We start from the raw sequence: 22,662 nt of genomic DNA, 5'->3' as shown, positions 1-22,662 counted from the left end.
CAAGATTACCTGGAAGGGAAAAAATGGTTTTTAAATGTTGGAAAATATGCTGTATCCCATTTAGTTCAGATTATTTTGCATCTGAGTTTACAACAGACTTACACAATTTGTTCAAGATCCAAGAAACCAGAATTATCCCCTTCCCCCCATTTTTCGGCACTTAAAAGTTTTCTTTTAGTGTTTTGTTTTTAATCTTCCTTCTTTTCTTTTTCTTTCTTTTTTTTTTTTTAATTTGGTGGGCACTTTGCATAACTCTTTCTTAAATACATAACTGTCTTAAAGTGAGGCATGGGCATAAAGAAAAAATTATGCAAACAAACATTTTCAGTGTAACAAATTAGATTTCATTCTGTGAAAATCTGCTGTGTGCCCTTGCTATTGACGGATATCACGAACTATGTTGGGAATTAACTGTAAGTCTGTTTACAGCCTGTGGATTTACAGATGGGGCCAGCAATCCATCCAGGACTAGTGTGCCAAGCATTGACACTGCTCCTTTCTACCTGATCCTATAAGTATTTAAAACTACACTACTTCTCTTCCCAAAATCATATTATAACATGCAATATGTCACATTGTCAGCTTTCAGGAGACTTCATATTCTGATGGGGTAGGTAGCATCACCTGCAGTTAGGGTGACCTGACAGTCTCCCTAACAGCAGCCTGCCTTAAAGTGTTTGTTCTTTTAGCTTGCCTTATGTTGCCATCAAGGAATGACATTTTCTAGGAAGGATGTCTGACCCTAGAGAGAGTCAGGCTGATTTCTAAGGGGGAAATGATGCCATACAGTTTCAACCAAATTAGATCAACAGAAATGCAGAGTTTAGTCCACACTAGTGGAAAAGAAAGACATGAAAAAATTCCTGTTATTGTTTCGAAAAGATGGTCTCAAAAACTGTGTGTCAGAGGATATGCTCAGTACTCAGTAAGCTGCAGCACAAACCATATTTTTCCCTGCCCACATCACCGCCATCCTCTGGTGAGGAATGCTGGTCTCTCCTTATTCCCTCTTCGCTTCCAATCCCCTGCTCTGACTCCCACTGTGTTAGCCCCCTCCTCTCCCTGACACTCACTTGTCTCAATGGAAAAGTCTCAGCATGAACAGTTTGTACCCTCACTAAATTCTTCCAATGCCTTCTGGATATAAATAGGGATTGCTGGTGGAGGAAATTCTAGTTGTGTCTTGGGGGAAAATGTATTCTCACTTACAGATCTTACTGGTCTTTTAGTGGAACCTGAAGTTGGAAAGGGGACCCAGTACTGCTACACTTCAGCAGTCTGTTATTGAACAATCTCACTAATATAAACCAGATATGTTTTAGTCTCCTAAGGTGTCTGGTATGACAAAGATCTGTTACCCTTGAAGTGAATCCCATTTGCTTCACATTGCAAAACCCAAGGAGTCCTCATTCCCTGTGTCATAAGCTTCTTTATGAAGCTGGGCCTTTGGCAACAAACTGCACAATGAAATGAAAACTGGTATTGTTATTAAATTAATGTCCTTACATAACTGATCTTTCACCCAGTGACTGCCAACGCAAATCTCAGTGCAAACCACATTTCTGAGAGGAGGACAAAGAGAGTTGAAGAGCTCAAAGAATCAATTTTTTATTTCTCAGGACCACAGATGCAACCTCCAGTGAATTAATTTTTTTCTCCAAACTTGTATCCCCTCGAGTACTGGCAAAACAAGGTCTCAGCAATGATTTTTTCGAGGGAACAGTGGAAGCCCCCTTGCAAGCACAGTACAGGAAATGCAGTTACCTGCTGGTTACTGATACAAAAGCATGAATGGGAAGGAAGACCCCACCAGAGGCAGCAGGGCTAGGTCGCCAAAGGCAGCAAGGGCCAAGGGGGTGAAACGCCGGGGCCGCATCCTGGCTGCGCGGGCAGGGCTGGCCAGAGTGCTGTGGGAGGGCTGTGGGAGCCGGGCCCAAGGAGAGCTCGGAGCCTAGGGCTCTATGCACGCCATGCCGAGCCGGGGCCGTGCCGCTCTATCCCGTCCCGTCCCGTCCCGTCCCGTCCCGTCCCGTCCCGTCCCGTCCCGTCCCGTCCCGTCCCGTCCCGCTCTGCTGCATCCCGCGGCGTGGGGCGCCCCGCGGCAGAGCCGAGGGCCAGCGCCGGCCCGAGGGCCAGCGCCATCCCCAGCCCCAGCACCATCCCCAACCTCAGCCCCATCCCCATCCCCAGCCCCAGGCTCATCCCCAGCCCCAGCCCCAGCCTCAACCTCAACCTCAACCTCAACCTCAACCTCAACCTCAACCTCAACCTCAGCCTCAGCCTCAGCCCCAGCCCCAGCCCCACCCTCATCCCCATCCCCATCCCCAGCCCCACCCTCAGCCACAGCCCCAGCCCCAGCCCCATCCCCATCCCCATCCCCATCCCCATCCCCAGCCTCAGCCTCAGCCCCAGCCCCAGCCCCAGCCCCAGCCCCAGCCCCAGGCTCATCCCCAGCCCCACTCTCAGCCCCATCCCGATCCCCAGCCCCATCCCCAGCCCCAGCCCCACCCCGGCGATGGGGGCAGCGCCGGCCCCGCCCCGCCCCGCGGCGCGCGGCCAATGGGCGCGGGGCGCTCGTTTGCATATTTGCATATTTGCATATTGCCCGGGACATAAGGGCGGGCGGGCGCGGCGCTGGCGGTGCTGGGCGCTCCCGAGCCGGGCCTGTTCCCATCGCTGCGCTTCTCTTTAGTTGTCATAAGTTTTTAAAGCAAAAACCTTACTTCTTATTTTATTTATTTATTTTTTTCTTTCGCGACGAAACTTTCGTGCCGCGGCAGGAGGCGAGATGGGGAGGAAGGCGTTCCTGGCCGCTGTGTGTCTCTGCCTGCGCTGGGTGGCTGCTCTCGGCGGTGAGTCCCGGGGCGGGGGGTGGCAGGACGGCGCCCAGAGCGCGCACGGGACACGGGATGCACGGAGCTGCCGGGCCTGCCTGTTGCTTTTGGGAAAGGGGAGCCTGGGGGAAAGCGCTGCCGGCATGGCGGGAAGGGGAGTTTGCAATCTTTCCTTTGTGACGCTATCCCGGGGTACTTGGGATGCTGCGGGACCCGGGTGTCACGGAGTGGGCTTGGAAGGCGCTGGAGAGCGACACTGGGGGGAACCTCCATCCTGTTAGGGGGGACCTGGAGCCTGTTCCCCAACCGAAACTCAGGCACAACCTGCCGGGCTGCTGGCGCGACCTGTTGAGATTTGGGATGTGTTTTTTTCCCAGAAACGGGGTGGCTTCCGAGAGTCCCTTACCCCAGCAAGGGACTTGCACAGCAGTAGCACCACGGTAAGGTCCCTGGGCTCCCTCCTCTGTGGGACTCATCCATCCCAGCATCCCAACTTCATACAGTTCTTGATCATAGCCGAGGCAAGGCTGAGTCTCATCGCTATCATGTGTTTCATCGTTATCATGTGTTCGAGTTGTAGTTAAGCCTGTAGTGGGCAGAATCCACCAGGGGACAAGTGAACAGAGGGATGTACTCTTTCTAGGTTCACGTATGGCTGTGTTTGCACTCTGCGTGTTGTACCTGCACTTGTGCATAGGCACCCTGTGCAAGCTCGAGGAAGTGGAACACGTGCAAGTGTTGACTGCTAGATGTTCACTAATGCTCTCTCAGTTAATCACAACGTGGTTGAAGCTGTTGTGAACAAAGGGATTAGTTCCAGGAGATCACTACTCCTCAAGCTTAAAAACTAAAAAAAGCTATTAAAATATTGTTAGCAGTGCCCTGTCACAGGCTTACTTTCTTACACCGATCTTCCACACATAGTACCTATCTTTTAAAGTTTAGCCTTAGAAGAAAGGGTGGCCGTAGCTCCTAGAGCTGCTTTGTGATCCTAAACTGGAATATATAAACTGCTGGTTTTTTCTGCTGTGGATGCCTTTGTTACTGCTTTGTGTACAAGGAAGCTGAAGGGAAGTATTCAGAAGTAGGAGGATGGGGTGCTAGGGTACAGCGAAAGGAATGTATTCTAGCTTTGAATCCAATCTTGTGCCATCAGAGACAATCAAAACAAGTTTTCATCACAGTATCCAAGTTCTATACAGTAAAATAACTGTCTTCCCAGAGAAAGCTTTCATCCCTGCAGGAACTGATTTGCCACAGACTTACTAATAATTTCATTATTTCTTCTTAGGAACAGGTTATATGAAAGCAGGTTGTGTGTTCATCCTAAAGCAATTCAAGCCTTTAGTTCCACACTATTTCTTGCACACCACAGTAAAAAGTTTTTTGAAACCACAGAAAACACATGATCCAGCCCTCCAGGAATTCAGAGTATTTAAAAAACAACATAGAAAAATACTTTATAGGTGAAGAAAATGTTGGCGTTCCAGGAAAAGATAAAAACATTGCTAGGAATACATTCAGAAACTTATTTTTACTAGTGTAAATCCAGAATCTACATTGTTGTGTGATATGAACTGCTGGCTTTTTCTATGGCTGTGTTTTTAGGATAGACGTAGCAGGGGAGCTGTGGCGTGGCCTTTTGAGAAACAGTGCGTTTCTGAGAAGGCACAGAGGTGAGGCTCTGAGGCATCAAGTTGTGCTGGAGATTAGCATGATCACTATCGCTTCTAAAAGTTTGTTGGAATCTCCTCTGTGCAAAAGTACTTGCGTGATAGGACTTTCTCATGCATCCTTACCTCTACATTACTGCAAAGTCTGACAGCGGTTGCATTTTAATTGTCTTGGGCTAATTCCAGATATCCCAGAGGGAGTGATAGATGGCATGATCTCTGCTGGATTGAGTTTTGAGTGTCCCAGCTGCAGCTGAGTAAAGATTTGTCAGGGAGTACCAGGGAGAGGGGTGGGCACCCCTGTGTGTGGTGCAAGAACAGCAGTTTGCCAGCTGCAGAACTTGAGCTGGGAGGTTCTTGCTTAGCTTCTGAACTTGTGCCCAGCAGCTTTTCAGAGGTGTTGCTCTTTCCATTGACCCCACCTGGGAAGTGAAGCAGAACGTACTCTCAGGGCTCTGCCATTAAGGAATACATAAATAAACTTGAAGTTGTAATATTTTTGCAGCGAGGTTAAACAATAACCTGATTCGTGAGGTAGGTTTCCTGGGATTGCAACACAGAGTAGTCTGCTTTCAGTTTATAGTGTAGATCAAATTAAATGGTAACTGTTTCTGTGATATAACCCCTTTATTACAGCTGGCTGTGGGTTTGCTTCAGAATCTTAGGAATTCAGTATGACTGATTGACAGGTGATCCTAATGCTGATTGTTGGCTGAGAGAAGATTTAGCCCAGTTAACTACAGCTGGTAAATGTTCCATGTTATGTGCAGATGTGTACTGCTGTGCCTGTGTGTGCATGTATGTCTCTGTGGGCTATATAGTATACACAGTCCAGCAGTGTCATTTCTAAGGATCTTTGCACTTAGCTAATAGTATTTCCATTTCTCAGTACATAATGCTAGGAAATTGTTGTTTATCAAAGATTCCCTTTTTAAAACCATAACTCAGGTGCACCCATTCTGGCAAATGCATTGTTATCATATTTTGGCAACCTGTGTGATGTGGGCAGTTTAACTTTTGATTAATATTCCAGATGTTGTTACTTCCTCAAGAGTCACATTCTCCACCCAGCTGACCAGTGGTAAACAGTTTCACAATAAAAATAATTTGCCAAGTTGCCTTGGGCTTCCTGTGAAAGAAACTTGAAACTGAATTCTTTTGACTAGTGTGTCAGAATGCCTAAAGACAGTGGAATGCTTTCAAAATTGATAATTGATAGGAGTCCCTAACTGAATGGAATTTCACAAGTTGCAAGTCCAAAGTGTCACAAACTTTGAACAGGAAAAACAAAACTACTGAGTTTTCCCAGTTAGTAAGCTTTTTTTCCCTCCCGCTTTCTTTGAGTTCTGTGAGATTCTTGATCTCACAGCTTTTTATTTTTTTTTAAATATGGAAACTCAGACTGTGGAAGTAGAGGTGTAAGAAAAGCATCAGAAAACTTTGTATAGCGTGACAAAATGGTGAAGTTTTGGCAATGCAGCCTGAAAAGCCAGCTTCCATCTGGAATTGGTCACTTGATTCTGCTCCAGTTCCCTAAATAATCCCTTTGTAGGTCGTGTTAACTGTAAGCACACAGCAGTAGATAGAAAACTTTGTTTTGCAACAGGTGCTTGTAGTTGTGACTGTGTGCCTGGAAGCTTTGGCAATGCACAACACTTGCTTTGGTACCTTTGCTGAACTTTGTCTAGGAAAGTGTAGTTTTTAGAAAAAGCATGGATTTCTTTTTTGTCTGAATGTATTTACTTCCAGTCTGTTTTATTCAAGGCCTTGTTTAGAAATGGGACTTGCATTCTTGTCATGAAAAGCTACTTTGGTGTCTCAACATGGATGTATGTAGATTTCTAATTATATCTAATTTCTGTATCTGTGTTATGAAAAATGAGATATTAATTCAGATAAATTTCTGTCCACCTTTCAGAAAACTACCCATTTTTGGGTTTTCTCTGGCTTCATTAACTTGAGTTAAAACATATTACTTACTAAACTGTGGTGAGTGTGTACGTTGACTGTGTCTGCACTTCTTTGTGTAAGACTGTAAGAATGAGGCCCAGCAGTTCACTGGCTCAGGACATGATTCAAGGAGACTTCTCCCTTTAAATCTATGAGGAAAAGTCTGTGGCAAAATCTATGAATGACAAAGTTTGGTTCTGAATAATTTTTTTAATAGACCAAGAAATATGATGAGGTATGAAAGCAGAAGTGGGAAATGCTATTTTTCTGAAGAGATGTGCTGTGTAACTTCTCTGCTTCAGGTTTAAAGCTTGGTACATGTAGGTCTGTGTGGTGAGTGTGTACATACTATGTGTACCTCTATAATGTATTTGTAAAATGTGTTCTGCAGAAGCTGAGATGTGAGGTGGTGCTGCAGCGAAGACTGGGTATCTTGTGCTCTGAGCCATATAGAATTTGCAAAGCCAAACTTAGGCAAATTCTGAGGAAAGCTTCTTGATGAGCACACCATGAAGAAGTCTGTAATAAACTCCACTACACACACACTTCCCTCATCCAAAGAGTATCTTGGCTGCTGGGAACTGACCATATGTGGACATAAGATAACATGACACTTTTTGTGGCCATAAGATGATAACAGTAATTTCTTCTGACTTTCTAATTCCTCATACAACATAGTTAAATGAGAAGAGTGGCTGCCTGCCATTTCCCTAACTCATGGGCTGTTGCTTTGCAGCTGCTGCTTTCCTGGTGGTGACTGTATCTCAGTGATTTTATGTCCTCAAATCCCCATCGAAGATTTTTAGACTAGAACACGCAGATAATTGTGAGGCACTTAGCATGTCTTCAGTGGCAGGTGCCACTGTACTGCAATCTTTCTAAGCTTGGTGCACTTTTCCAAGTGCACCCTTATATAGTACACTTTGAATTGTAAATTTCCTATAAGCTTGTTTTCAAAAGAGCTGTGTTCTGGACTTACATGCAAATTCTAGCATGTGTTTGTAATTGAAAACACACTACAAGACAGGATATCAATGTAATTTAGATTTTGGATGATTATCAGATAAGTTTAATTCAGAAGGGAAATGATATCTATGTATGAAAGGAAGCACTATTAACTAGTGAGCAGGTGGGCTATTCTTGTTTCCCTTCCTGTACTAGGAGGGAGTATACATAATTGGAAGTCCTGGTGTTGTATGCCTTACAGTTGAAAGCTGTTGCTGTTCCTTTCAAGGTTTTATTGATTCACAGCTGAGTGAAAAGTTACAGCTTATATTTAACCAACCAGCCTTTGGAGCTTTTCTTTTTCTGGCTAAAAACTATATAATATAAGTCTAAAGATTTGTTCCAGAAAAGTGTTTTATACTCTTAGTTGGCGAGAAAAAGAAATTTCAAACATGCAAAAATGTAGAAAAGGTTTGGTTAGTTTGGTAAATGTAGCTTTCATTGGTGGGTGAAATGTTATATTTGCCATTATGTGAATACTTCTGCTGGTTTGGAGGAAGGGTAAGGTCTATGAAAAACACCTTTCTTTAGGAGGAAGGAGGCAGGAAGGGGGCCCTCAGTGTAATTATCCTGGATTAGCTAGCCAGCCTAGCACAGTCAAGGTTGAAACCTAAAGCTGAGTACTGCCTCTGTTCAGTGAACAGTTCTTGCTTTCCTGCGTGTGCTTTGACAGGTGAGAAATCCTGCTGAACTTGGGCAGTATTAAGCCACTGATTATGGCTGGCAAGTTTCTCAGAGGCTTGTATATAAGCATTTGTTGCAAGGCTCTGTGCTGGTTTTAGACTTAATGCAGGAGGTTAGACCCTGATTTCTTGTGACCCTCCAAGCACAGCAAGAACTTCCCAGACTTTATAGAACTCCCTGAGGTGGGGTCAGGCAGAAGTCAGTGGCCTGCTGTGTGTGGTAGCTTGAATAAGAAGACCAGAAAAACTGTTTTGGAAGAAAATGAATTGTAAGTTAATAATCACCTGAGTGATGCAGAAATGCAAATCTACCAATTATCATAGAAAACCTCTTCTGCAAGAGGAAAAAAAAGAGGAGTGGGAGTCTGTTTTGCATGCCTAGTGTAAGGTCCTTACCTAGGTATTCCCCATGATGACTTGGAGCCAGTCATTAATGTGTGTTTAGGAGTTTGTGAAAAGTTGGTGGTCTTGATGTCAGGAAAGACCATGCTGAGCAGGACAGAACTGGCCTAAGTTCAGCTGCACTTGAAAAACAGGCAATCAATATTTGCCAAACTCAAGTTGCCAAACAGGAGCCTGGGTTTTAAAAAGTTAATTATGGGGTCTGCTGTACGTAGAGGCATTTAAGTGTTGAATCAGACATAAAAAGAGGAGACATTTAAGTTCCTTCCTGAAGGAAATAGTGAGTATGAAGCCTAAAGTAATTTCTGCCTTGGCAGGAAAAGGAGTACTTAAATTTTGAATCTGGAAGCTGGAGGGAGTGATCTTTGCAGGCCATGATATACTTTGTTACCACCAGTACAGGATCTTCACCTCCTTCCCCACCCTGGACTCAAAATAGCTTCAGGCAGAGAAAGATACTCTTCTGCCCTTATTTTTCTGTAGTTTATCAGATGACCTGAAAATGTACTTATTTTCAAAATAGACTGCTGGTTTGCTAGTTCACTTTCTCTGATGGGTGTCTGGTCTTCTCACCTGCTGTTTGTTGGTCAGAAGTTAGAACTAGCATTTTGTAAAGCAGTGGTGGCTTCACAGCTTTTAATGCACTGCAACTACATGGTGTTACAAAAGGCCTTGTTAGGCAGTGATTATTGATGAGGTGATGTGGAAGATGCACCACCAAAATATGTAATAGTATGGTAGTAGCTCTCTGCGTTCCTGGATGAGTCTGTGACTGTCCTGTGCAGTTTTCTGTACTCTTGTGATACTTAAGAGGTTTCCTGCTTAGTGTAATGGGGAAAATACTGACTCTTAAAATGCGTTCATACCTCTGTGACAGCTCAGCAGATTCTTACTGTTTTAGCAGGACCTTGGAAGGGGAGCAATTTTCATCCTTTGATTTCCTCTTTACATGGCTGTTGAGTGCTGTAGGAAATGAAAATCATGCATCCCATTTCTTGACTGTTCCAGATATCTCTCCAACATTGTACCTGTGCCTTCTGACTTTGTCCTAGTACTCCTAAACACTGCTATATGTTTTTTGTGCTCTTGCATAGCAGAAGCTGAAAACAATTTCGATGGAATTGAAAGCAAGTTTTCCTTACGGACACCTGCAGAACCCGATGAGGATGTCTGCTACCTGGTTCCTGGGCAGGTGAACAGCCTGGCACAGTGCAACTTCAATCATACCAGTAAAACCTTTGTGGTGATCCATGGGTGGACGGTAAGACGAAGTGGGAGGAATCTCCCTTTTAACCACACTTCTGATAAACTGTCCAGAGGTGTCTCACAGATATATTATTTCTCCTTTTTTAACTAAAATCCCCAAAATCAACAGGTGACAGGGATGTATGAAAGCTGGGTCCCGAAGCTGGTGGATGCTCTGTACAAGAGGGAACCTGATTCAAATGTCATTGTGGTGGACTGGCTAGTTCGAGCTCAGCAGCACTATCCGGTGTCTGCTGCATACACCAGGCTGGTGGGAAAGGATGTTGCTATGTTTATTGACTGGATGGAGGTAAGGCATGGAGACATGTCTCACATTCTACATAATGTCACAGGAGACAGAACAGCAGTGATGCAGTTGTGCTAATCATCTCCTGTTGGGACGATGGAGTTAAACTCTTGCAGACAGTACTTTAGCTGGACTGGTAGAATTCCAGCTTTAATTTACTGGCTATCTCCTGCTCAGAGGGCTTTTGTAGTGCATTCCAGAAACTTTACCTTGTGGTCTGTGGAGTCCTCTGAGCCCACAGTATTTCTGTCTCTATGAAAGACAGGTCCCTATATATTATACAGCAGCCAGCCCTTGGGAATCAGAAATGTGCCCTGCCTTTGGAAAATACTTAGGAGATCCAAAAACTGGTGGGGAGAGAGTGGCTGAAAATATTTATAATACACAGCCCTGTTTTCTGTCCTTTATTCTGCATTCCTCTCAGCTTAGATTTTGGCCATAAATTAGTTAGATCAAGAAATCTACTATGGCACAAAATTATGATAGCTGTATAGTGTTTCTTCTATTATTCATGGCTCAAACAAAAATCCTGGTATTAACAAAACGGGGGGTTTTTGTGGCTTCTGACATTTTTGTGTTTGGTTTTGAACTTCAAACAAATTGTTCTCTTCTGCAGGAGCAATTCAATTACCCTCTCAACAATCTCCACTTGCTGGGGTACAGTCTAGGTGCCCATGCTGCTGGGATTGCTGGGAACCTGACCAAAAAGAAGGTGAACAGAATTACTGGTAAGGAAACCTGTGACTGTAGAGTGGAGGGTCCCATCTCTTCCATACTGAAACATTATATTCCACTGAAAAATCACCAATAATTGTTGCTTGCTGGCAGTACTTTGGTTATATGTTCATCATTTAATGAAACATCAGGGCTGGTATTTCTTTAGTAGAACTAGAAAAAAAATTCAGAAAATAACAACAAAGGTGGTGAGTGAGAAACCTTTATTTGCTTTTTCACAGGAAATGAGTGAGTAGGCCATGATAAAAGAGTTGTTTGGGGGGTGCGGTGGGGACTGACCAAATTTGTGGCTTGGAAAAGGTCACAGTATCTCTTGCAGCATGAGAAGTTCAGCTGGTTGTCTTTATCCAGGCAGTCATTTCTTACAGCTGATGGAAGCCATTCAAAAAGAACAGGACGTAGGTCCTGCTGCAGCAGTTTTAGTACCTGCAGAACTCTTTGCCATGGGATGGTGCAGATGCAAGAAGTTTATATCGGCTCAAAGGGAGATTGGACAGATAATCAGAAGAGAGATCCAGTGTGGGTTATTAACAAGTTAATCATAACAGGCTCAAGAAATATTCTAGGCTGGAAAAAATACTGTGAGAATTTGGGGAAGGGGAAGGGAGCATACATATACTTGCCATGTTGCTATGTGTGCTCAGATGTCTAAGGTGATTTTTGGAGACTGAGAAATGTGCTAGACAAGACAGAGTGTGTGGCTGCTCTGGGGCTGGTTTACAACCCACCACCTGGAGAGCTGAGCCCTAGCACTGATCTCAGTGACAAAGGAATTGCCAGCATCAGCAAATGAGGCTAAGAAAATTGCTCATCTGTGGTGTCTTTGTTGCTGAGAGAGCTTGGGAGCAGCATTTAGAAGGGAGCCTAGCTCCTGTCACCCTTTACTCTTTCACCTGAGCCTGGCTGTGATCCCAGATCCACAGGCAGGCTGAGAGGAGAGCTAGGCAGCAGTCACACCTGGAAAGGTCGAGTCCTGAGAGGTGGCAGATTAAAGTCAGGAGGCCAAAGCAGTAGTCCCTCTGCCCTTCCTTTCTCTAAGTTGCAGCTTTGTTGCTTTGCCAAATCACTGACATAGCAGTAGCCCTCTGTTATGCCTCTACAGTTGCTTTTGGTGCTCTTCCTTTCCTTGGGAAAAGCACAGGGAGCAATGTAATGTGGCCCCTGAAGCCCTCACAGCTGAGGGTGAGGCAGCTCAGACCCACTGGAGCTAACTGTGGGTGAACAGCACAGGTGCCTGTCCCCACCTGAGAGCTGCAGAAAAGACATGTCCCTTCAGCCATCTCTCAGGTAGTTGTCTGAACAGGAGATAGTACTTGTTCACTGGCAGAATAGTTCTGGGCTTTTTTGATGTCAGTGTTGCTGCCGCTTGACAGTTTACCATAATAATCCCCTTCCCCTTAGGTATGTAGAGAGTGAAGCCCTCATTTATGTTTCCCACTTGTTCCCCTGGCATGGAGTTGTCAGCAAGACTTTTCCATACTTCAGACACTTCAGATTCAAGTTCTACAGTTCTTGACAAGAGAGGAAGACACTGAGAAAATACTTAGGATCTCGTTTCTTCCACCCACTACAGCTACACTGTAGCTACAGCTCTGAGGAAGTTCGCTGGGCTTCCTTCCATGTGCTTGCATACACTTTTATTTTTTTTAAACAGTGACAACATTTCAAGGTAGTGCATTTGATTCTCCTGTATACATGAATGTTATTTAAATGATCCCTCTGTAATGTCTGCAGGAAAACCAACTCAATACTCCAGCCCAACATGGCAGTTGAGTTTAGCTTTTGTTGTCAATGTCAGTGTCTTTGGCAGACAGTAGTATCAGTTTTTCTTTGTGGTTTGCCCCATAAAGGGCTGGATCCTGCTGGTCCTACCTTTGAGTATGCTGATGAACTCACTCGCCTCTCCCCGGATGATGCTGACTTTGTGGATGTCCTACACACCTACACCCGAGGCTCTCCAGACCGCAGCATTGGGATCCAGAAGCCTGTTGGACACATTGATATTTATCCCAATGGTGGAGGTTTCCAGCCAGGTTGCAATCTGGGAGAAGCACTGCGTCTGATTGCTGAGAAAGGCTTTGGAGGTGAGGTTGCTCTGAAGCAAGCAGTATAACATTCAGAGGGAAACCTGAATAGTCCTGCAAGGTGTCTTGTAGGGAAGGATGTCTGAGAGGCACAGGAATATGTTCTTTTAGGTGCTTTTAAAAGTCATCTGTAAACAGCAGCTCTGGCATAGTGGATCAGGCCTGTTGACAGCATTGCTTAGGGGTTTATATCATTACATGTGTGCATGTATACATATTCCACATTTTCATTCTTTCAAGATGTGGATCAGCTGGTGAAATGCTCCCATGAACGATCCATCCACCTCTTCATTGACTCTCTCCTCAATGAAGAAAAGCCCAGCATGGCCTACCGCTGCAACACAAAGGAGGCCTTTGAGAAGGGCCTCTGCCTGAGCTGCCGCAAGAACCGCTGCAACAATTTGGGTTACAAGGTCAACAGAGTGAGAACAAAGAGAAACACCAAAATGTATTTGAAAACCCGTGCTCAGATGCCCTATAAAGGTAGGTAGTGCCTGCTTACTGGTGAGCAAGACTGGTACTTGTGGTCAGCAGTGTGTCATGGTGGGCGTGTGCTGCAGATGACAATATTCCTGATTGGTGCCTGTGGTGAGCAGGGGTGAAGCTGGTCTATAGTTTGCCATTGAATACAAGTCTCAGAGAAAAGTGTCCTCTTACTCAATGTGTGGAGGTGTCGGGTAGAGTACAAGAAGAAAGGTATTTTGTAACAAGTTTCTGAGTAGCAAAAGTTAGACTTCCTCTGCTGCCCTATCACTTGGAACAGCTGAGTCTTCCAAACCTTTCAGTGTTCTTCATCCAAATGATTACTTCTTCTGCTGGGGAAATAATCAGCAGAACTCAGTCGGATGAGCAACTTATTTAAAGATATGCAAACATCAGATTTGTGGCTTTGGTAGTGCGCTTGCTAGAGGAGCCCTAGTCCTTGTTAAAATAGCACAGCACTTCTTGATTCTAGTTGCCACTGTGGGAGATCTGAGAAGGACAGTGCCAAGAGAACTGGGAGGCTTTCAGCTAGGAAAATAGCACTGGATTTTACTACTTTATTTTATTTTCCTCCCTAGCTTTGCCTGTACCCCATGGGATGCTTATAGTGTGCATTGTGTGATGGACCAGCAATCAGAAGGCACATTCCTGCAGTGTTAGAGCAGCTGCAAGACTGGTGTTCTACTGGCATTTGGTGCTTTATCTGCAGTGTCAGTGGGCTGATTTTTTTTCTTTTGTCTCCTTTTAACAAGAGTCCTGTAAGAGGAAGGCTTCTCACTTGTTTCAAGTCAAGGACAGCAAGTCTTACACGTTCAATAGCAGGTTTGAAGGTGATAATGCAAAAACTGTGGTTATAGTGGCAGCTTGAATGCAGAGTTCAGTTGCAAGAACTGCAAAGGTGTTCTTTAAAGATGATTGCCTTGTTAACTTATATTTACCTTCTCACAAAAATAGTTCCCTGGACACCTGCAGGGAAGTAAACTCATTTTAGTGAAGTTGGCATATTCCAGCCTAGGATTTTCAGAGGTGAGGCAGGGTGATTTCGTCACCAGCTGTCTCTTTGGAAGTTGAGTTTTCCTAATGGCGTTTCCTTTTGTATTCTTCCAGTCTTTCATTACCAGGTCAAGATACATTTCTTTGGAAAGACTAACACAACCAAGACAAACCAGCCATTCCTGATCTCTCTCTATGGCACTCTAGATGAGAGTGAGAACATTGCTTTCACACTGTAAGTAGCTACAGAAACAACTGCAAAGTACTGTTGAGTTTACCTAAATTTGTTAAAGTCTTAACTGAAAAACTTGTTCTAGCTCCAGCTCCAGTAATCTTACAGGGTCCTAGTATCTGCTCTTGGGCTTGATCAAGGAGTTGCATTTGCTTCTGAAGCTAATGAACCAAATCTTACAGTAGCTCTTCTTGATACGACATCTGAAATATGGAAATTTGAAGTCTGACCTGTGACTCAGCCTAATAAGAGTCTTTCTAGTGCTTTCTTATTTTCTTTTCAGTACCTTTGTACCATGTTAAATCTTCTTAAAAGTAGACTAATGGGTTTGAAGACCTCAGTACAGAAGCTGAGGGAGACTTGGGATTTGCTTTCACAGCTCTGCCAATAAGTTTGTGTGTACATCCCTGGACATAAGCTGGCAGGGAATGGAGCTGGAAATCACCAAAGTCTGTTTTCTGCTCTGAGGAATGTAAATTGTTTATGGCTGGTGGTTGTCTGGCTTTCTGAGAGTCATCAGCACGGGAGAGGACAACCCTTGCCTGTCAGACTGTCCCAGGATTTTAGCAGCCTTGCTACAGAAGGATGTTCCTTTTGCCTCTACAAAAGCTTAAGGCATTTTTTTCCTTACTTCATCCATCAGTGATGAACCTCTGCAGAAGGATGCATCAACCATCCTATGCAGAAGGTTGCTTCCTTCTCTGGAGTACAAAAATTCCAGGTTCTATTGCTCCTTAATTTTCTTTGTCTGTCCAAGAGTTTCGGGGTTTTTTTGTTTGTTGGTTTTTGGTGTTTTTGGGGGGTTTCTTGTTTTGTTGTGTTGTTGTTGTTTGGTTTTTTTTTTTTTTTTTTAATCTTCTCCTCCCCACAGGCCTGAAGTCTCCTCAAACAAGACCTTCTCCTTCCTGATTTACACAGAAGTGGATATTGGAGACCTGCTTATGCTGAAGCTGCAGTGGGAAAAAGACACCTTCTTCAGCTGGTCAGACTGGTGGACTCCTTTTACATTTGACATCCAGAGAGTCAGAGTGAAGTCAGGAGAAACTCAGAAAAAGTAACTTGCTTTGGTTGTTACAAGCTATATTAGTTTTAATTGACAGTGCTTCCTGATTTCTGGTATCTCACAGGCTGGGACAAACATGTTAAGCAGTTACAAATTGGTGCAGCACTGATAATCAGGGCTCCAGTGGTATCAAACCACCATTTATATCAGCCAGGTTCAGTCATTTGCTTCCACTGTGATCTGCAATTTATAGTCTTTACTCCCACATAATTAATTTGTATCCTGCTGTCTTATCTACTTGAGGTTAGTTATAATATGCAGGAGTGTGTGTCCATGAACCAGCATCAGTGACTGTGTTTGCAATTTCTCTCCTCCTTTTTCATGCTGGGTGTTTGCATAGGTTTTGTCACAAAGAGCATGCTTAGATGGGGGTTTTTAGAAATCCTTTCAAAAGTGTGCTTTCACAAAAATTATTGCTTAGTTAAGTTGGGTTTTCTTAGGGGTTTAATACCTGCATGGTGGGTGAAAACAGACACAACTGTTGCTGGACATTGCTAACGCGTGAATGTTAAAACATCAAAGTCTGCACAGAAGTGCTTTGACATTAATCTTTTGAAATACTCATATTCACTAAACATGAGCTCTGTTTGCAGAACACGGGCCTAGAACAGAGTATGTGTGTCCTAGGTATAGTATAGTAAATAATAAGTTCCTTCTTTGAATAAACAGGTCAGTCACTTGATCAAAGAACTGTTATCAGAGCTGAACAAATATAGGGGTGGGGAAAGTACTGATAAATAGTAAAAGCAAGTGCTCAGGTTTTCTGGAAATTGTAACCTACTTTGTTTGCAAACATTTGAGGAGTATGGCTTTCTTCCAAGTTCATTCACCTGACAAAAAACTCACGTAAAGACTGGTGCAAATAAAGATCCAAGAGACTTTGGGATAGAACTTCAGCTGTCTTAGCCACAAGAAGATTTTATGCAGAGGATCAGTGAAAATTATGGCTGTGGTTTGATGCCCATGTATAATTCGTTTACCAGTTTTTCTTGCACAGCGTTTCTTTTGTCACAGAATTCTCTTTTAAAAATAACTTTCTCACTGGCTTGTGAAGTAGCAGTGCCCCATGTGACAAAGTATAAAGACTGTTTCCAAGCACCAGTCTTCTTTCTAAGATTAAAAAGGGATGTTTGGCTCAGTCATGTGATTTTTCCAATATTTATTCCACAGAGTGGTGTTCTGTTCTCGAGATGGCACCTCACGTCTCAGTAAGGGAGAAGAGGCAGCAATATTTGTGAAATGCTCAGAGCAACCCGTCAACAGGAAGAGAGCAGGGTATGAGTAATCACTATTGGTTCTATATTGTTTTATTACCACTCAAGTGGTAATAAAACTTTCCCATTAATTGACTTGTGCACTAGTCTTCTCAAGGCTTCAGAAGCATCACAGTCAGACTAACCAGAGGTTTGCTTATGGCTGCTTTAGCAGCTTAAAAGCCCTTTGCTTGCTTCTCTGCTGACCATTCTTGTGTGGTTGTTAGCATGTCTGAGAAGCAGGTACTAGTCACTGCCTCTCACAGCCACTCGGTGGCCAAGCTTGAGGGACTGTTGGGGAGGGTTACGGACAAGGCACTAGTACACAGAGGAAAGCATGTCTCTGTCTCAAGATTCCTTACGCTTACCCTTAGCTGCAGAATATTCAAACTTCCATACTGGGTCAGCCCAGAGCCCTCCCTCCTTACTTGCCAGCAGCAGATTTGGAGGCTGGTACTGGAATGGAGCAGGCATATGCAGGTGCTCTTCTTGGCACACTGCTTTCTGATGGCAACCATCAGCTGAGTGACTTTCTCAGATTTTCATCTCTATGGATCAGAGATTCTGCCTTTGTTTAATAGCCCTTGGTGCACTTTAGTATTTTTATCAATAATTTTTCTGACCCAGATTAAATGTGGGGACAGTCTTTGCCCTTTACCCACAAAAGTTTGAGATAGAGAAGTGGTTATATTTATTGTAGTTCAATTGCTGTGTATGAATGGGGACACTTCTAGGCTGAGATCTAACTGCATAAAAAGTGCACGTGCTGACCTTGACTCTGGGGCAATGACTTGGATGGGCCTTGAGACATCTGTGTGTGTATCTGACATAAAAACAAGCAGAAGCCAGGAGAAGCCCAAGCACATAGTTTATCTTCCTGTTAAGCAGGGAGTTTTAAAATCTTAATTCTCAAAAGTAAGACAAGTATCTTACATCTTCCTTATCACCTTTATATTTTATCTTTTTTCCACAGTACCAAGAAAGCCTCTAAAGAAAATTCAGCTCATGAATCTGCTTAAGTGACAAGAGCAAAGATTTTTCACACTGGGGAGGAGAAGAGTCTGTTCATCCCTGTGGACTGGATGTTCAGAACCAAATATATAAAAATATTTATCCGCTGCTGGATTTTTGCCTGCTATTCCTAGCTATTTTAGAGACTTCTTGTAAGAAAGTCTCAGCATATGAAGTTACTAACCATAACCATTATCCAAATAGTTAAAAACAAAAAGAAACCTGCAAAACAACATGCCAAAGTTTGGAGTGCTGAAAAGATACAAGTAATTTTGCTTAATCATGGTGCCTTGTGACAAGGTTTCTTGACATCAGATCATATATAGCAATTTTTTAGTATTTATTGAAAAGAAACAAAGCCCTGTGCTTGATTTTATTTTTTGCTGTTGTTTTTGGGGTTTTTTTGTTTTGTTTTGTTTTGGGTTCTTTTGGTTAGTTGGTTGTTTTTGTTCTTTTCAGGAGTCTTTTAAAACTAGACAGATTTGTTTTCTGTCTTGGCTAACTGAATTTTCAGGCAGTTCAGTGGGGAGAGTTCATAGTTTTCAAGTGTGTGTTTAACAAATAAGTAGGTTTCCCATGTGAAAAAACCATCTTTGCTGTGTGTAATACTAGAAGGTGTCAGGGACTGACTTAATATGGGGATGAATTTTTTAGTTTGTGGTTATGAATGTATTTAATTGGGGGTAGATCCCAGTGGTGCTTAGCAATAGGTATGATCTGTTAAGCTATATACTTCTATGCCACTAAACCCTGTAATAAATAACAGCTGTAGGAGAAGGCAGCAATGCCAGTGTCTTATGCAGACATTTAATACTTTATCTATGCTTTCAGTTATTGCAAATGAAACTGTCTAGCCTTCAACACTGAAAATGGAACTGCAGAGGAATTGAGCTACCAGAAAATGCAGGAAACAGATATTTCCCCCCACCTCCACCTTCTCCCAGCTTGCTTGCATCATGTATGCCAAAACTGTCACAGTTTCTCTACTCTTTGTCAATGAGTGTCAGTCATGCAGCTGAGTGGCTGCTGTTTGCAGTTTTCAGTGCAAGTGAATCCACTTGATAGCTGACAAGGATGTTCATACTTCCCTGTACTGGAACTGTGACTGCCAGAGGACCACCTCTGTTTGTTTCTTGGCTGTGCTAGAAGCTGCTTAGCTTTCTGCCATGAGATGGAATTCAGCAGGAAGCAGGAGCCGAGTTAAAAGCAGCCTGATTGTGTGCTCCACAAGAAAGAGTGCTCTGAGAAACACTGAAATTAGCCACGCTGCAAGTTTACAAAAATAGGTATATTGAAGGCAGTCTGCTTCCCCGTTTTAAAGTAACATACAATTTTTCTAGTGTGCTGAAAGGTGCAATAGCCCTCTTTTAACTTCGTAGAGGAAAAACAAAATGCTGGAGAGGTAGAAGGGCCTGAAGGTAGGCACTTGGAGCTGTGTAATGTTAGCTATGTTGCTGGGTGTTGTAGTCTTTTCCTGCATGGGCAAGACAGCATGGAGATGGTGATTTCTCCAATATCATCCCATCTTAAAAGCAAAGAAAAAAATGTAAGTGTTTATGTGCACAGTTTGTTTCCTATTTCCAACTGTAGCTGCTAGTATATTTGGGGATAAAAGTCTTAAACAGTGCAATATGTTGGAATATTAATAGCTCTGAAATTGCTCACATTTGATTCCACATTCGATTAAACTACAGCAGAGATGTGATGAGTCATTGAGGGTGGGGTTGAGTATTGAGCCACTGCATTTGAGACATCTAAAAATAAATACAGTGATTTATTCCCTATAGTTTCCACATTTTGTTGCAATTTTCTCTTAAAAGTTAAATTCTTCAGAAGCAAAGTATCTGGACAGCTGTGCTCTTAATACAGGATCAAATACAAACACATTTAGAATTTGGATACAAAATAGTGAAAGTTCTTTTCATAAGGAAACATGGTTTAGCTTGGATGTTATTTATTAGCTGTAAATAAGATATTTATGGGTGTAAAGGTAGTTTGTATATATTGCTAAAGTTGCTGACAGTCTCTACATTAATACAGTTGTGTAGTATTAATCCTGTATATAGCTTTCAGAGATTTTTATCAACAAGCCACTTACATTGCATTGTTTCCTATGTGGTTAATACTTTTTTTTTTTTTTTTTTAGAAATCTCCTCAGTTTTGTATAGAACAGAAACCTATGGTTTTAATAAAATTCTCAAACTGATACTGAAGTCATTAGTTTAATTTCAATGAAACAATCTGCTGTATACCTTATATGTGAAGGCCAGAGCCTATCCTTGAGTTCTGGGCTAGAAGGATGTAATGAGACACTGAAAAAAAAAAAAACAAAAAAAAAACAAAAGGGCGGCTTGTGATTGCTGCACTCCCCTCCCCGATTTCATTTTGGGAAATGCAAAACTCATGTATTAAGACATCAAGCAATCACTGTATGAAAGAAAGTATCCCACATCATAAAAGAAGTAGTTTTTCACCTGTAGTTTGTGGTTTTCAAGTTTCAGGCCCTTTTAAGAACAGTCCAAGAACTGTCCTTATTTTGAAAGGCTTGTTTCCCTTTTTTTTTTTTTTTTTTTCCCGCAGATGTCAGAACTGTGCTTCTGCTCCATGTTTTGCCAAAATAGAGATGTTCTGACCCTGTGGGTGCAGGAGGAAAGCACCAGTCCCTTACCACCACTATTGCTTAAGGAAGGAACAGTGACAAGTCACTTTCACCCATGTGTTATGAGTGCAGCTGAGCTCAAGAATGGTTGTCACTAGAACAGTTTGCTCTGTCATACACAGCAAGACTCCACCCAGGCAAAGGAGGGGGATTGCTAGAATTAAGGACAATTGTACTGACACACACGTGGGGGATCATGTTAGGAGTAATTAGAGCAGTTCTCAGTTCACCTGGGGAAATCTGCTTCCAATGCTCTTCCTTTGTCAAAGATGACTGCTCTTTGACAAGAGTAGAGCTTAATTCCTTGTGAAAGCAGAGGGAAGCTATGCCATGGAAAATGGATGGTTGAAGAGGATGAAAGAAGAACTGGAGGGAGAAGGGAAGGGGGGATAGGGAGAATGCTGAGAGAATCAGTGGAAAAAGGAAGAACCCAATCTGCAGACTGCAATCCTTGAAAATGCTGGCAGTGGGTGTTTTAAGGCCATTGTTCTTTTCCCTGGGTCAGTGTCTGGATTAGGGGACTAGAAGGGCTCCTGCAGTTGTACAAGACAAGGCCTGGGATCACATCTCTTGAAAACACCATGGTATAACTATTCTTTTAACATCACAGCAGCCTCAGTATGCTAAATGTGTTACTAGGTAAAGCAGAAAAATAGTTTTTGTTGGGGGGTCAAGAATCCAGGTGTCTCCTGTGAGCCTTTAGAGCCATCCCTGGGCCCCATTGCAGCTTGCTCTGCAGTGCCCAGCCACATCAGAAAAGGTGATGATCCCTGCTCACCCTGCCAACTGTCTCTGGAGTGGGCTGGGAGGGACAGACTGTCCAACAGTCAACAAGTGGGTGGACAGACCAAAAGAGACATTCTTGGCTGCAAGGAAAGAGTGAAGAAAAAGGATTTTAGCCAGTGTACCTGCAAGATGAGGAAATCCTGGCTCAGGTTTCTCATGCCTAGATTTTAATTTTCGTATTTAATTCTGAGAAATTTTTGGAATCAGCAATGACTTTGCTCTCCACAGATGTCTCCATACTTTTGCCATTCAGATATAGTTATGTGCCTGCACTTTTGTGTGTTAAGAACAAAATGTCAAAGCTTGCTGCTTGGGATGAGCAAGACATTGTGCATGTGTTGTTTCTAAAGGTCAAAACCAGATATTGAAAAAAAAGTTTCTGTAAGAGAGAAGAATGAAAGTAGCTGTAGTATTTTCCTTTTTGTTTACAGCTGTCATTGCAAGGCTCTCCATATTCTGACTGTCAATACAAACATAGCAACATTAAAATCCTCAGGTCCAAAGGAATCAATCCAGCTGCCATCAAGTTGAGATCATTCAGGAAAAACATTTCCAACTCCTCCTGCTGCATCTTTACAGAAAAGTCTTCTAGTTCAAATGTCTTTTGTAGCAGGTCTGGAAAGTCACCAGTTTATGCGTAAGTGAATAAAGGGATTAGCATTCTCCAGTGGCTGAAGGAGAACAAGGAAATGAGAAGAGGAAGGGAAGGGAACCATTTGGCAGAACATCCCATATAAAGCTTGTCTTAACAATGGTTTTATGTCCGTGTGTGGTGCTATCTCTGCACAGCAACACTCAGAATGCTTCCCTAAATCAGAACAATGCATCCACATCAGAAATGCAGATGCTCAATGGGGACCACTTTGGATATAGCAGGTGTTAGTGTGGGGGTGCAGTGCATTTTCAATGACGTAACCTCCCAACCATTCACGTCAGATAAACACCGTGTTCTTCGTTGTAGGCCCTTCCTGTGGGAAGTGACCCAATATCATCAGTCTCACTTCTTGCCAATGACACTGGAGTATCTGCTGCTGTTTATCACCCCACCACGTAGAACCATTCAGTGAGACGTAAGACAGCCTGGCCATGGGTTACTGTCCTCAAAAGAGCCAGGAAGTGAGGGCATGTCTCATATTGTTCAACCTACCAAAGGCTTTTTTAACCACAATTAGCTGTAAACCTGGAATGTTCTAAATAGTGGAACAAGGACACTCCAAATACAGAAATTAGGAGCAGTAAAAACAGATTCCCATGATAGGACAGG

General features: G+C 43.1%; 1 protein-coding gene across 1 annotated transcript; it reads left to right on the top strand.

The window, feature by feature from the left end:
- Positions 1-2,634: 2,634 nt before the first annotated feature.
- Positions 2,635-18,329, top strand: LPL (lipoprotein lipase). Its single transcript, XM_039567260.1, has 10 exons — positions 2,635-2,852; positions 9,645-9,808; positions 9,923-10,102; positions 10,716-10,827; positions 12,685-12,918; positions 13,159-13,401; positions 14,509-14,629; positions 15,498-15,680; positions 16,860-16,964; positions 17,916-18,329. Exons 1-10 carry the CDS (start codon positions 2,789-2,791, stop codon positions 17,959-17,961), a joined length of 1,452 nt encoding a protein of 483 aa, XP_039423194.1. The 5' UTR covers positions 2,635-2,788; the 3' UTR covers positions 17,962-18,329.
- Positions 18,330-22,662: the final 4,333 nt, after the last annotated feature.

This window comes from Corvus cornix, chromosome Z (assembly GCF_000738735.6).
Source record: "Corvus cornix cornix isolate S_Up_H32 chromosome Z, ASM73873v5, whole genome shotgun sequence".
In the NCBI taxonomy this organism is placed as follows: Eukaryota; Metazoa; Chordata; class Aves; order Passeriformes; family Corvidae; genus Corvus; species Corvus cornix.
The sequence above is the reverse complement of the archived record's forward strand: the minus strand, read 5'-3'. Positions and strand labels throughout refer to the sequence as shown.